The sequence below is a fragment of the Bos taurus genome, chromosome 11 (genome assembly GCF_002263795.3).
Source record: "Bos taurus isolate L1 Dominette 01449 registration number 42190680 breed Hereford chromosome 11, ARS-UCD2.0, whole genome shotgun sequence".
Taxonomy (NCBI): domain Eukaryota; kingdom Metazoa; phylum Chordata; class Mammalia; order Artiodactyla; family Bovidae; genus Bos; species Bos taurus.
In genome coordinates, this window is record NC_037338.1 from 102,848,344 (window position 1) to 102,860,413 (window position 12,070).

The following is a 12,070-nucleotide window of genomic DNA, read 5'->3' on the forward strand; positions in this document are numbered from 1 at the left end:
CAAGAACAGTGGAGTGAGTTGCCATGCTCGCCTCCTGGGGATCTTCCCAACCCAGGGATTGAACCCGTGTCTCTTACATGTCCTGCATTAGCAGAAGGGTTCTTTACCACCAGTGCCACCTGGGAAGCCCAATCCCACCTTAACAAAGACTAAAACTAAGCCTCAATGAGGTCAAGCTGATCCTCCAGGAAACTAACCGCCTGTTGGAACTCAGCTCTTTTTCATGTGATATTCTCAAAGCAGGACCACACAATCGAGACTCTCAAGAACGTGAGAACCACAATGTCCAGGATATAATTTTTTAAAAAAATGCTTGAGATTAAAAACAACAACAAAAACAACAAACAAACAAAAACTACCAGGAAATGTGACCCTGCACGGAGAGACCACAGGCCAGAGCGTCACAGGTCAGGAGGTCACACGGACGTCGGTATTCGCACTAAGAACTATAAAATGGCTGTTATGAATATGTTTAAACCTGAAAAGATAATTAAAATGAATGAAAAGATGTGGAATCTCAGCAGAGAAATGGAAACTATAAAAAAGCACCAGATGGAATTTCCAGAACTGGGAAATACAATAGTCTTAGATGGAAAACATCACTGAAGAAGCTGCAATCAGTGAAGCTGAAGACATGAAAACAGGCACTAGACAGCATTCACATTGAAGCGAAGAGAAGGTGTGGAGGGGACTGGGGGAAAAAAGAATAAAATTTCAGAGAGCTGGAAGGCAAGAGCAAACAGTTTAACATACATGTAACTAGAGTTCCAAAAGGAGGAGAGAGAGGGAGGGAGGGATGGGGAGAGAGAGGGAATATTTGCAAAAATAATGGGAGAAAATTTTCAAAATTTGATAAAAAGTATCAACCTGTAGATCCAAGCAAAAAAACACACAAAATAAACTGCACCTTGATACATTATAGTTAAATTTTTTAAAACCAAACAGAAAATATTAGAAGCAACTAGGAGTGGGTGAGATGCTTTATACATATAGGAGAACAAAGATAAAAAATAATCTCTGAGTTCTCATCAGAAGCAATGCAACGGAATGCGTCAATGCAACAATGAAATATCTTTAAAGTGCTAAGAGGGGGGAAAGCCTGTCAACATAGATTTCTATATGCAGCAAAAACATCCTTCAAGAACGAAGGTGAGATAAAGACATTTTCAGACAGATGAAAGCTGAACTTCACCAGCAGACTTGCACTACAAGATATGTTAAAGGAAGTTCTTTGGGCTGAAAGAAAATGATATATCAGATGGAGACTTGGATCTAAACAAAGGATCCAAGAGAAGTGCTGATATCGAGTATATATAAAAGCCCTTTCCTCCTGTCTCTTGACTTAAAAAAAAATGCCTCTTTAAAGCAAAAATAATTACAATATACTGTAGGGTTGGTGACATAGGTAGGAGTAAAATGTGTGGCTACAGTAACATGAAGAAGCAGAGCAAGGCGAAGGGAAAGACTGCTGCCGGGCTCTCCTGCTCCCCACGAAGACGTGCTGCCTTAATTCAAGACAGACTGACGGATGGTGTGTAACCCCTAGAGCAACCACAAATAAGACGAGGCAAGGAGATACAGCAAGAAAGGCAATGGAGGAAATAACGTGGATTACTAGAAAATGTTTTTGACCAATCCAAAAGCAGGCAGGAAAGGAAGAGCAAAGAACAAGGCCTTCCCTGGTGGTCTGGTGGTTAAGGGTCCGCCTGCCGATACAGAGGACGTGGGTTAGAGGCCTGGTCCGGGAGGACCCCACATGCTGCAGGGCGACTAAACCCGTGCACACGTCCTGAGCCCAGGCTCTGGAGCCCTCAAGCCACAGCTAGAGACGCTCACAGGCAGCAATGAAGACCTAGCACAGCCAAAAAAAAAACAAAAAACCACCACACAAATAGAAGACAAAAAATCAGAATGGTGGACTTGAAACCAACCATATAAAAAAATCACCTTAAAGGGAAACAGACTAAACACTTCAATTAAAAGGCAGGAAATGTCAGGCTGAATTTTTTTTTTAAAGCAATTATGTGTTGTCTACAAGACACATATTTAGAATATAAGACACGGATAGTTCAAAAAAAGAAAGAATAGAGGTTATACTTATCAGACAAAGTGGGCTTGGAGAAAATGAGTATTACTGGAGAGGCAGAGGAGTGCTTCCTAGCCATAAGGGGAGATTGCACCAAGAGGCCACGCTGCCTTGTGCACACACAGCTTCAGATTTCAGTACGCAAGGACCGGCAGAGAGAGAGAGAAACCTGCAGGCAGAGCTGGAGCTTTCAACGCACCTCTCTCAACTACTGACATAATAAGCAGAGAGAAGTCATTAAGGACGCGGAAGAAACGATAACACTATCAGACACCTCAGCCTCACTGACTTTCTCAAAGCACAATATTCAACAAAACCAGTGTATATATTCTTCTCAAGTGCACATGTATTTCACCAATATAGACATGTGCTGGGCCATAAAAAAAGTCTCAATAAATATCCAAGGGCTGAAATCATATAGGGGATGTTCTTTGACCTCAAGAAAATTAAAGAAACAAAAAACAGTCTGGGAAATTCCCAAATATTTGGACAGTGAGCAGTATACTTCTAAATAATGCATGGGTCAAAAAAAAAAAAAAAAACCGCAAAGGAGATTAGAAAATACTTTGAACTGAATGATAAAACACAGCATATTAAAATTTTGTGAGATGTAACCAAAGTTGTGTTTAGAGATAACTGTGTAACATTAAGTGCTCATACTGGGAAAAGTGAAAGTGCTAAGTTGCTCATTTTGTCCGACTCTCTGCAACCCACAGGCTTCTCTGTCTGTGGAATCCTCCAGGCAAGACTACGGGAGTGGGTTGCCACCTCCCCTGGAGAAGGGGCTCTTCCCAACCTAGGGATCAAACCCGGGTTTCCTGTATTGCTTTGCACGCATTGTTTTCCCATCTGAGCCACCAGGGAAGGCCCACTTATACTAGGAAAGAAGGGTTTAAAACCCCTGCCTGTAGCCACCTCACTCTACAATGTTCTAAGACAATACTGCAACAGTATCCTCTCCCTAGAGGGTGGAAGCACTGAGGCTTCAGACATGTGTGACCTGGGGCTGTGCTGGGATAAGCCCCGCCACCTCGCCTCATTCCTCCCCTCTCCCAGCTCAGCAGAGCCCACCTCCAGCCTTAAGTGCCTCTTCTTATTTCTGCGCTTTCCCTATCTCTGAACCAAATAAAATGCACTGCATATCACAGGCATGCAGTGAGTAAAATTAATAGTATTTTAATATAAGTCTTGGGACTTCCCTGGTGGTTCAGTGGTTAAGACTCTGAGTTCCCCATGCGGGGGGCACAGGTTCAATCCCTGATCAAGGAACTTAAGATCCCACATGCTACTCACTGTGGCCCCCCCTAAAAAAAACTTCATGGTTGTTTCTGGTTAGAAAATCCATGCTCAGCGCAGGAAAAAAAATTCAGGATTGTGTAACACATCACTCTACAGAGATAACCAGTTTGGTACCTGGTGTTCCTTCAGACGTTTTCTGAGCACAGACTAACACACTTCTCTGAACAAAGATGAGAGCATCCCCTCAGCTCTATCGAGTGACTTTGCTTTCCAATCCACTCCCAGGTAACAACACTTCAGGGACTTGGAGTCACTTTACAGGTTTCTTTTTAAAGCTGCCCACAGCTTACTTAACTAGCCCTATTACAAACAGTCTGGGGTCACCTTTATGTTTCATCACGCATCCTTCACATCTCTCGTTGAGTATCTGGGGGAGTGTTGCAGCAGAATAAAGTCCTAGGCGTGAAATCACCGGGCCAAAGGATGAGCACGGGTCATATGTTAATCAGCAGTGGCCTTTATCTCACAAAAGGTTGTGCCTGTTTATATTCTCGCCAGCTATAGACAGGAGTCTTTCAATAAACCTTGTGGGAGTGAATCTGGCTTGTTCTGGGATGTTTTCCCACAAGTGAGAGGATCATAAATGTGAAAACCCAAGGCAGGGGATGGCGGTGGGGGGCCTCTGGGGGCAGAGCCGGCAGTTCCTGGAGCTCTGGGTGCAGACAGGTCTCGGCAGAGAGACCCCACCCGACAGCTCAGCACTTGCCTCTGCCAACCACAGGTCCCCTATAACTAGCTTTACTGAAATCTCACGACATCTTGGGTTTCTCATAAACACCTTTGAGAAATGTGAACTTTGAATCGGTCTCCAAATGCTCAGTTATTGAAACGAGCCCCAAATGACTCTTCTGCTACCAAGCAAAAACCAGCGTGAGTTTTTCTATTTTCTGTTTGGAAAACTCTAGGCGAATCTGATTTCTTTACGAAAACAATTTAAATTAAACAACACTTTTCTTGAACGAGCCTGTCCGCATAAACCAGCTTTGGCCCAGTGACAATTATCTAAATTGCTTTGCACAATATTAAGGTGTCACTTTAGTGGTTTTCAGACCCTCCCGCTGCCATTAAGGCTCTTCTCACTTCTCACATTAAGGCTCTTGTCACGTGTCTTCACCTACCAAGAAGCGCAGGCGCGTAAATAAACCTGTGGGTGTGGCCACAAGTAGAGTGGGGCCCATTCTTTACAAAGAACTCATCCCGAATGGCAGCTGGAATTCTAGTCTTACAGTATTCTTAAGAGGTAAACACAGAAGGAGAAGGAATTATTTGAATAATTATAACTATTTGAATATAATTTGAATATAATTCAAATAATTATAATTATTTGAATAATTATAATTTTGTTTTTTAAAACAAAACTTGGATACAAGAAAAGCATACCTTTTATCGTAAAGTATCCAGACTATTTTTCCATGCTAACCAAAATGGAATACTGCTATTTAGTCATTTTACTAAAACACTCACACAGCTATTACTATTTTTCCATCCTTATCAGAATGAGCATTCAGTTCTCCACCTTCAACTTTTGTCACTGATTCCTGGCTGGGAATCTCAGTGGCTTTGGGATTTTAAGTTGGAGACCTAACTGAAAAGCATTTTTTATTCAAAACTCGAGCCTTCTAGGGTGGCATGTATATATTTGTGTGTCGGTATATATGTATATCTGTATGGTGTGCATGTGTCATTTGGGGCCATAAGTGTGCAGATTTATACATTTGGGGTGCAGGTCTCACGTTGCCTGAGTAAATAAAGTAGAGGCTACTGCGGCTTCCACAGCATTTGAAGTGGGAGGGGGTCAGTGCCTCCCACCCCCTCCCTTGCAGTGTGTCTCCTACAAGCATCCTTTCTAGCCCTTTATCCTCCTGAAACCTGACTGGCATCTAAGACCACCTGGGACCACTCCAGGAAAGACCTGGAGAACTGATTTCAATATTTTCTCTCCTCCTGGTAAAATATTTATTGAAATTGTGCTGAGCAAGAAGCCTTCCTCTGGTTCAGAAATTGTCTGCCTGTAAGCACGCTGACCTGGGTTGGGGGAACCAAATGAGACTGGAGAAAATAAATAAACAGCAGGTCCACATTATACAAGAACTCCGGCTTTGAGGGGGATGGCGGCGAGGGGGGAGGCGGGGGGCGCCTCTGGGGCAGAGCACAGAAAAGCCACTGGGCCAAAGGACATGAAAGATGAGGACCAGAAAAGGCCAGCGCTTTGGGCTGCCGACGTGTTTTTATTGGCTAATGTTTTCATGGCCGTGTTCTTTAGGAGGCAAAAAACCTTATGCCTGCAAAGATGGATTAACTGGAAACTGTTCGGAGCAGAGAGCAAGAGAGAGAAGTGATGTCGATCTCTCACTGCTCCCATGACACGGGAGGGCCCGGGAGAGCAGGACGCTGTGGAAGGTTCTAGAAGCGGGGCGGCACCAGGGCACTCACCGTTGATGAGGCCGTATTTCTGGGCCAGAAGGGCGGCCTGCAGGCTTTTCCCGCTGCCCACAGGCCCGCAAAGCAGCACCCTTGGGGTGAACGGGGCATTGGATCGATGGCTGGTTTGGACGTAGGTCAGAGCTGGAACGAGAGGAGGGCAGGATGATAAACCAGGCTCCTGGAGAAAGGGGGCCAGCTCCCAACACCTCTGCGTGGGCTCTTTTAGCAACAGTAATTATTTCTCTGTTTTCAGCCCCGGGGAAACCCTCTGGGCATCTGCCAGGTGACCACAGGGTGAAGCTGCAGGGAAGGAGTTACCCCTCAGGCCTGGGCACCAAGGCGGGAGGGGACAACGAGAGGCACAGAGGCCGCCCTCGGAGCACACCGTCCCGGGATTCCTAACTCAGCACGGGGTCAGCGCTGTCCTCACGCTGGTGAGGGCTGGTCCTGGGACACAGAAAACACACTCAATATTGGTCTGGGGGACTTCTCTGGGGGTCCAGTAATTAAAAGTCCACGCTTCCACTGGAGGTAGGGTGTGGGTTCAATCCCTGGTCAGGGAAAGAAGATCCTGCATGCCATCCAGCATGGATGTCCAAAAAAAAATGTGCTGAGGTGTTTCTCAATTGAATGAAGGCTGAGCTTCAGCCTGAGGCCCTGGGACCAGGCTGACCTCCTAGAGTCAGACACAAGCTTTGATAAATGCGTCAGGCCATGCAGGGGCCTGGCACACGGGGGACTTCTAAAGGCCTCCGGAATTGGTGGAGAATAAATTGCAGCCTCACTCCAGTGACACCAACTTTGTCGCAAGTCTCCAAAGAGGCCGCGATCAAACAGGTCCCGGCGTGGGGAGATGGAGGCCTGGCCCGGGGTGCCCTGGTATTTGAGGAACAAAGACTCAGGGGGACAGGGGCGAGGTGCCTGCACCAGGGGGGGCACTGGATGCCAAAAGCTACTGAACATCAAACCAGGTCGCCTCCCAGTCGAGCATGGAGGGGGCACCACAGCGAGCTGGGCAGGCTGCTAAAGGGCAGCCACTCAGCACCTGGGGAGAGAGGGGGGCGGGGGACAGCCCACCTGCTGAGGCCGAGGGTGGGTACCTCCACCTCAGTCCCCCTTGCATCAAAAGGGGTCTCCCTCCCCAACCCCGCCTCCTGCCAGGGACCTAGACCATCCCCAGCAGGTGCCAGGGTTGCTGCAGGCAGCATGTTGAGTCAGCCCCTCACCCGGGATGGAACCATCAGAAGACAGGAAGGGGTCCCAGGGCACCGCCCTGACACCTGGGACAGGTGGGCAGGGTCTGCCAAGCTCATGCTCCTGACATCTAGGGCGCTCCCTGGCCCCTGCCCACCAGGTGTCGGTAGCACACCCCCTAGTGGTGACAACCGCAAATGCCTCCAAACATCCCCAGGCGGGGAAGGGGACAAAATTGGAACCTAGTGGGGTGTGTTCACCCGGCAAATTTTGAAGTTTCAGACCTTTGCGGGATTTTTTTTTGATTGGAAGGTTCATTAGGGATACTACGATTCCTCTCTGTCTTGGAACTAAAGGCACAGGTAGGTTACCAGACCTTCATGGTTAAGATGACAATCTGCCAAGCTAAATTCTCTGCGGGCCTTGTCTGATCTGATCCAGGCACCATCCCCCAAGGGAGGTGCTTTTCTTGTCTGCATTTTGCAGACTTGGCAGGGCTGGGGCCACTCTCCCAAGCCCACTGCCAGGGGTAACACTTTCCACCAGCGAGACCAACCCGGGAGACAGAGATTCCAGCAAGGCTGTCTTTATCCTCAGACCTTCCAGGAGCCAGCCCGTCTGAAGAGCACAAATACCACAGCCAAAGAAGCCTGCTTACAAATGATGCTTAATTTACAGTAAATAACTAAGTTAATTAGAAGTAATGATCCCCCAGACAGTCTCAACATCTAATTATTCTTTTTAAAAATATGTGGTTGCTGGATGCACTGCAGAGAGATTAAAAAAAAACAACACAGAGAGAATTCTGCATTCCAATTTTCAATTTATCTCTCTGCATTATTAATTAATAATAATTAATATTCAGATGCTCACATTTTTATTTACAATTCCAGGCATGAATTCTTTATGAACGATCATATGAACTTTTAAATTTAATTAAGTAATTTGGAAGTAATTAATGTGTAAATTCAGAGTCATGGCATAAGATAAATGTTGTGGTTGTTTATCTTCGGAGTGCAGTGTTTGCTACTAAAGACCCTTTCAAGATGCAAAATCACTGGAAATTTACAAGGCGTCTGTAAGCCTGGCATTTTTCAAAGTAGCATCACCCTGCAGACATCCCCCCTCGTCCACTGACTCCCCTTTGGAGATCGAGGCTGTGCCACTCTCTGCTCTCCTGGTAAAGCAGAGACATCCACTGGCAGATGGGGGCTGGCGGTACTAGGGAGCTCAGAACCACCTCCCCCTCAAAACTAAAAGTCTCTGGAAGAGATTTAAGAGGATATACCAAAAAAGGGCATTGTAAACTGTCAAGTGTCTTAAAACCCCTGCAGTGGTATTTTTATCTTCCCAGGCACCCAGCATCACGCAGAAGGGCTGACTGGGTGTGAAGCTCAGCAAGACTTTTTTGAAAAACCAGGGGAATTCCTGGACTGTCCAGTGGTTGGGACCGTGTGTTTTCACTGCTGAGAGCTGGGGTTCAATCCCTGGTCAGGATACTAGGATCCCCCCAAGCCACACGGTGCAGCTGAAAAAAATAAAATAAATAAAAGGAAAAACTAAATTAAAAATAAAAAATGATTATGCAGCTGCCTTCAGTTCAGTTCAGTTCAGTCGCTCAGTCGTGTCCGACTCTTTGCGACCCCATGGACTGCAGCACGCCAGGCCTCCCTGTCCATCACCAAGTCCTGGAGCTTGCTCAAACTCATATACATCGAGTCGGTGATGCCATCCAACCATCTCATCCTCTGTCATCCCCTTCTCCTCCTGCCTTCAATCTTTCCCAGCATCAGGGTCTTTTCCAATGAGCCAGTTCTTCGCATCAGGTGGCCAAAGGATTGGAGTTTCAGCTTCAGCATCAGTCCTTCCAATGAACATTCAGGACTGATTTCCTTTAGGAGGGACTGGTTAGATCTCCTTGCTGTCCAAGGGACTCGCAAGGGCTGCTTTGGGGGAGAATTATTCTAATTTCCTTGTCTTTCAGGACTGGGTGTTGAATCATGATGACAGCAGTGCCTGACACTGAGCCGTCCCTCTGCACCAGCTCCTGGGCTCACGGCTTCGATGCCTGCTTCGCAGGACCTCACGCAGCGCAGCCTCACCTAAGCCTGTGAGGAAGGATCCATCTTTGTGCCCATTTTTGCAATGACAAAACTGAGGCCCAGAGAGATTATGAAAGTTGCCAGAGATGGCACAGCTGATGTGTGGTGGGGCTGAGGCTCACTCACACGTCGCCTGGCCCTGAGGTCTCAGTGGTCAGACCCCCGGTCCTCAAGCAGGCCCGTTTCAGCACTTTCTGGGAAGCTGCTGTGAACACCTGCTACTGGCCCTGAGGCAGGCGTGCCCGCGGGGCTGCCCCCGCTTCCCCGACGGGCTCAGGACGCCTGCTGGCGTTTCTGTTGTTGTTTTCTTGTGGTGCTGGTGGGTTTGGTTTGTACGTTTGTTTATTTAATTTTTATACATTTTCTTTTTCTCCTTGATCCTCAGAGCAAGATTTCTTCTTTTTTCTTTTAAAGACTTTTTATGTGAACCTTTTAAAAAAATGTATTTATGTATTTATTAAATATGTACTTATTTAATTTGGCTGCTCCAGGTCGTAGTTGCAGCGTGTGGGATCTAGTTCCCTGCCCAGGGATCAAACCCGGGCCCCCTGCACTGGAGGGCAAAGTCCCGACCACTAGACCACCAGGGATGTCCCAGGGCAAGGCTGCGCGCTCCTTGCCCTCCCACCCCATCCCTGCCTCTCCTCGCTCCACTGTCAAGTCCGATGACCACTCAGGGTGTAGAGTATTAGCCCAGGGTCTCTGAGGGGGATGCTCTTAGCGACCCCACGCTTGTTTCTGGGCAGGGATCCTGGGCCACCCACAACTTGACTCCCCCGCTCCCAAGCACACCCCGGACGCTGCCCGATGAAGTGACACGAGACGAGACGAGTGGAGGGGCTGTCTGGGTTTACCCTGGTAGAAGACGTCCACGCAGGGCTGGTCGGCGCTGATGACCTTCAGGATCTTGGGGTACGAGGGGAGGATCCTGACGATGTTCCTGTGATACTCGAGCAGCTTCCGCGCCGTCTCCCCCTCGAAGATGCCTGCAGGCACCATCAGTCGGTTCTGGATTTCCGACTCGGGGGGCCAGTCGAAGGTGGTGTGATAGATCTCTGCCGGAGAGAGGGGCGCGGCGGTTAGAGTCACCCGCCCGTGCTGGAAGCACAGCCTGCAGGTCCCAGGGACGCCTGTCCGCCCCCCGGGTCCGCCCACCCCAAGGGTGGCTTCAGCCTGCTCCCCCGTTGCTGCTAGTAACAAACTGATGAGGGTGCTGGGGCGAGGGGAAGGGCGGCGCTGGCCTCCCAAGTGCTCGCTCTGTGCCAGGCACCCGCCCGCAGGCTCTCAGCCTTCTCACGGGGAGCGGGTCACAAGGCAGGGCTTGGGGCTCTCAGCCTCAAGTCCAGGTGAGAACACCAAGCCTCAGACACTGGGCAGCCCCTCCCACGTCCCACGGCTAGAAGCGGGCAGGGACCTCGGTCTGTCTGCTGCCCAAGCTGAGAGGGGTGCTCAGTGAGGGGTGGGGGCTGTGATTAGGATCTGAGACCTCTGAGATCCCACAGGGCAGGCGGACACAGGAGGAGACTGCCATACCTCCAGTCTGAGGGTCGATCCTCTTCCCCAAGTTTCTCTCAATCAGGACGGTGTCTGGAGCGCTCAGCACGACTGGGCAGAGAAGGAAAGAAGCCAAACCAGACACAGTGGGCAGCAGGACACTAAAACACCCACCACCTCCATACCCATCAACCCCTTAAGAGAGAGGTCAGAACACAGACATGGAATCTCAGGACAGAGGTCATCCATGCACGAACACTGCCTGCCGACCGCCTTCAGGGCCACCAATAACTGTGACATCCCTGTACAGAAGGCTTTTGCCACACTTGGGATTATTTCCTATAGAGAGCTTCTCAGTGGTTTCCAGCTTCCAGTGGTTTCTCAGAGTTTCCCATGGTTGAGATGGGGGCTTCCTGAAACAGGGAATCCCCAGGGTCAGAGCAAGACCCCAGGTTCCTCAGCACAAGCCCCGAGTGCATTTAGCTCTTGGAGAACTCGGCTGAGCGGTCCTCCTGGTTCCTGCCGGGTCACAGGCCCATCAACCCCTCTGCTGGATGGTGGCCCTGGGCTGAGGGGGGCACTGAGGACCGCTGACACAGCACAGGCTGGGCACTCACTCTCAGGGTCTGCAGCTCTGGTGGGCGGGGCTACTCACTGACGTGTCTTGGGGAGATGCCAAGGGTCTGGATCGTCAGAGCCTGCTCCCGCGTCTCGGGGATGCCGTCCAGAATCCAGCCCTAGAAAGAGGATGTGTAAAGAGGCTCACCTATGTTTACTTTTGCAGATTGGTGGGGGGTAGTTATTATAAAAAGAATATTGAGGCTTCCCTGGTTGGTCCAGTGGCTAAGACCCTGTGTTCCCAATGCAGGGGACCCAGGATCCATCCCCGGTCAGGAAACTAAGATCCTACATGCCAACAACTAAAAACCCACAGGCTGCCACAAAGACCCAGCACATCCAAATAAATAAAGAATAAAAATTTTTTAAAAAGGAATATCATATCATACCTTTCTAGAAAAACTGGAACTTCTAAGATAAGAAAAAATAAATGTTTCTGATAGCTGCATCAACCTTACTTAACAATCCCTCTCATAATGTCACATTCCCTTCTGAACCTGATGTTTGTGATGATAGTCACAACATAGAGATTTTCTGTCCTGACTTTTTGTTTCCATCCTACATTATAACCACACTGCATTTTCTTTTCACGTTGACCCACCTCTTCACTGGCCATATAACGTCCCACCGGTGAGCGGTCTCACTTACTGAACCACGCTCCGTGACTGGACATTTCCCCCACTGACCATTCGCACTATTATAATTATAACACTGTAAGGGACGTCTTTGTGTGTGGCTCTTTCCACATTTTGGATTATTTCCCAAAGACAGCTTCTCAGATGTGAGAGGCAAGGAACCATCAGGGGCAAAACAAAAGCCCACGAGTCCTGGATGAACAGAGCATTAGGAGGCC

At 48.6% G+C, this 12,070-nt stretch overlaps 1 protein-coding gene across 7 annotated transcripts in view; it reads right to left on the minus strand.

The window, feature by feature from the left end:
• AK8 (adenylate kinase 8) overlaps nt 1–12,070 on the minus strand; it is a 136,415-nt gene that overhangs the window by 73,536 nt on the left and 50,809 nt on the right. For 6 of the 7 annotated variants that reach the window (NM_001206250.1, XM_059891497.1, XM_015473664.3 and 3 more), the window contains 4 exons: nt 11,255–11,336; nt 10,639–10,710; nt 9,960–10,160; nt 5,819–5,950 (listed from right to left, as the gene is read on the minus strand). In NM_001206250.1, coding sequence (NP_001193179.1) covers nt 5,819–5,950; nt 9,960–10,160; nt 10,639–10,710; nt 11,255–11,336 — 487 coding nt within the window. The remainder of the gene's footprint in view (nt 1–5,818; nt 5,951–9,959; nt 10,161–10,638; nt 10,711–11,254; nt 11,337–12,070) is intronic. The other variant, XM_059891496.1, reaches the window with a different exon arrangement.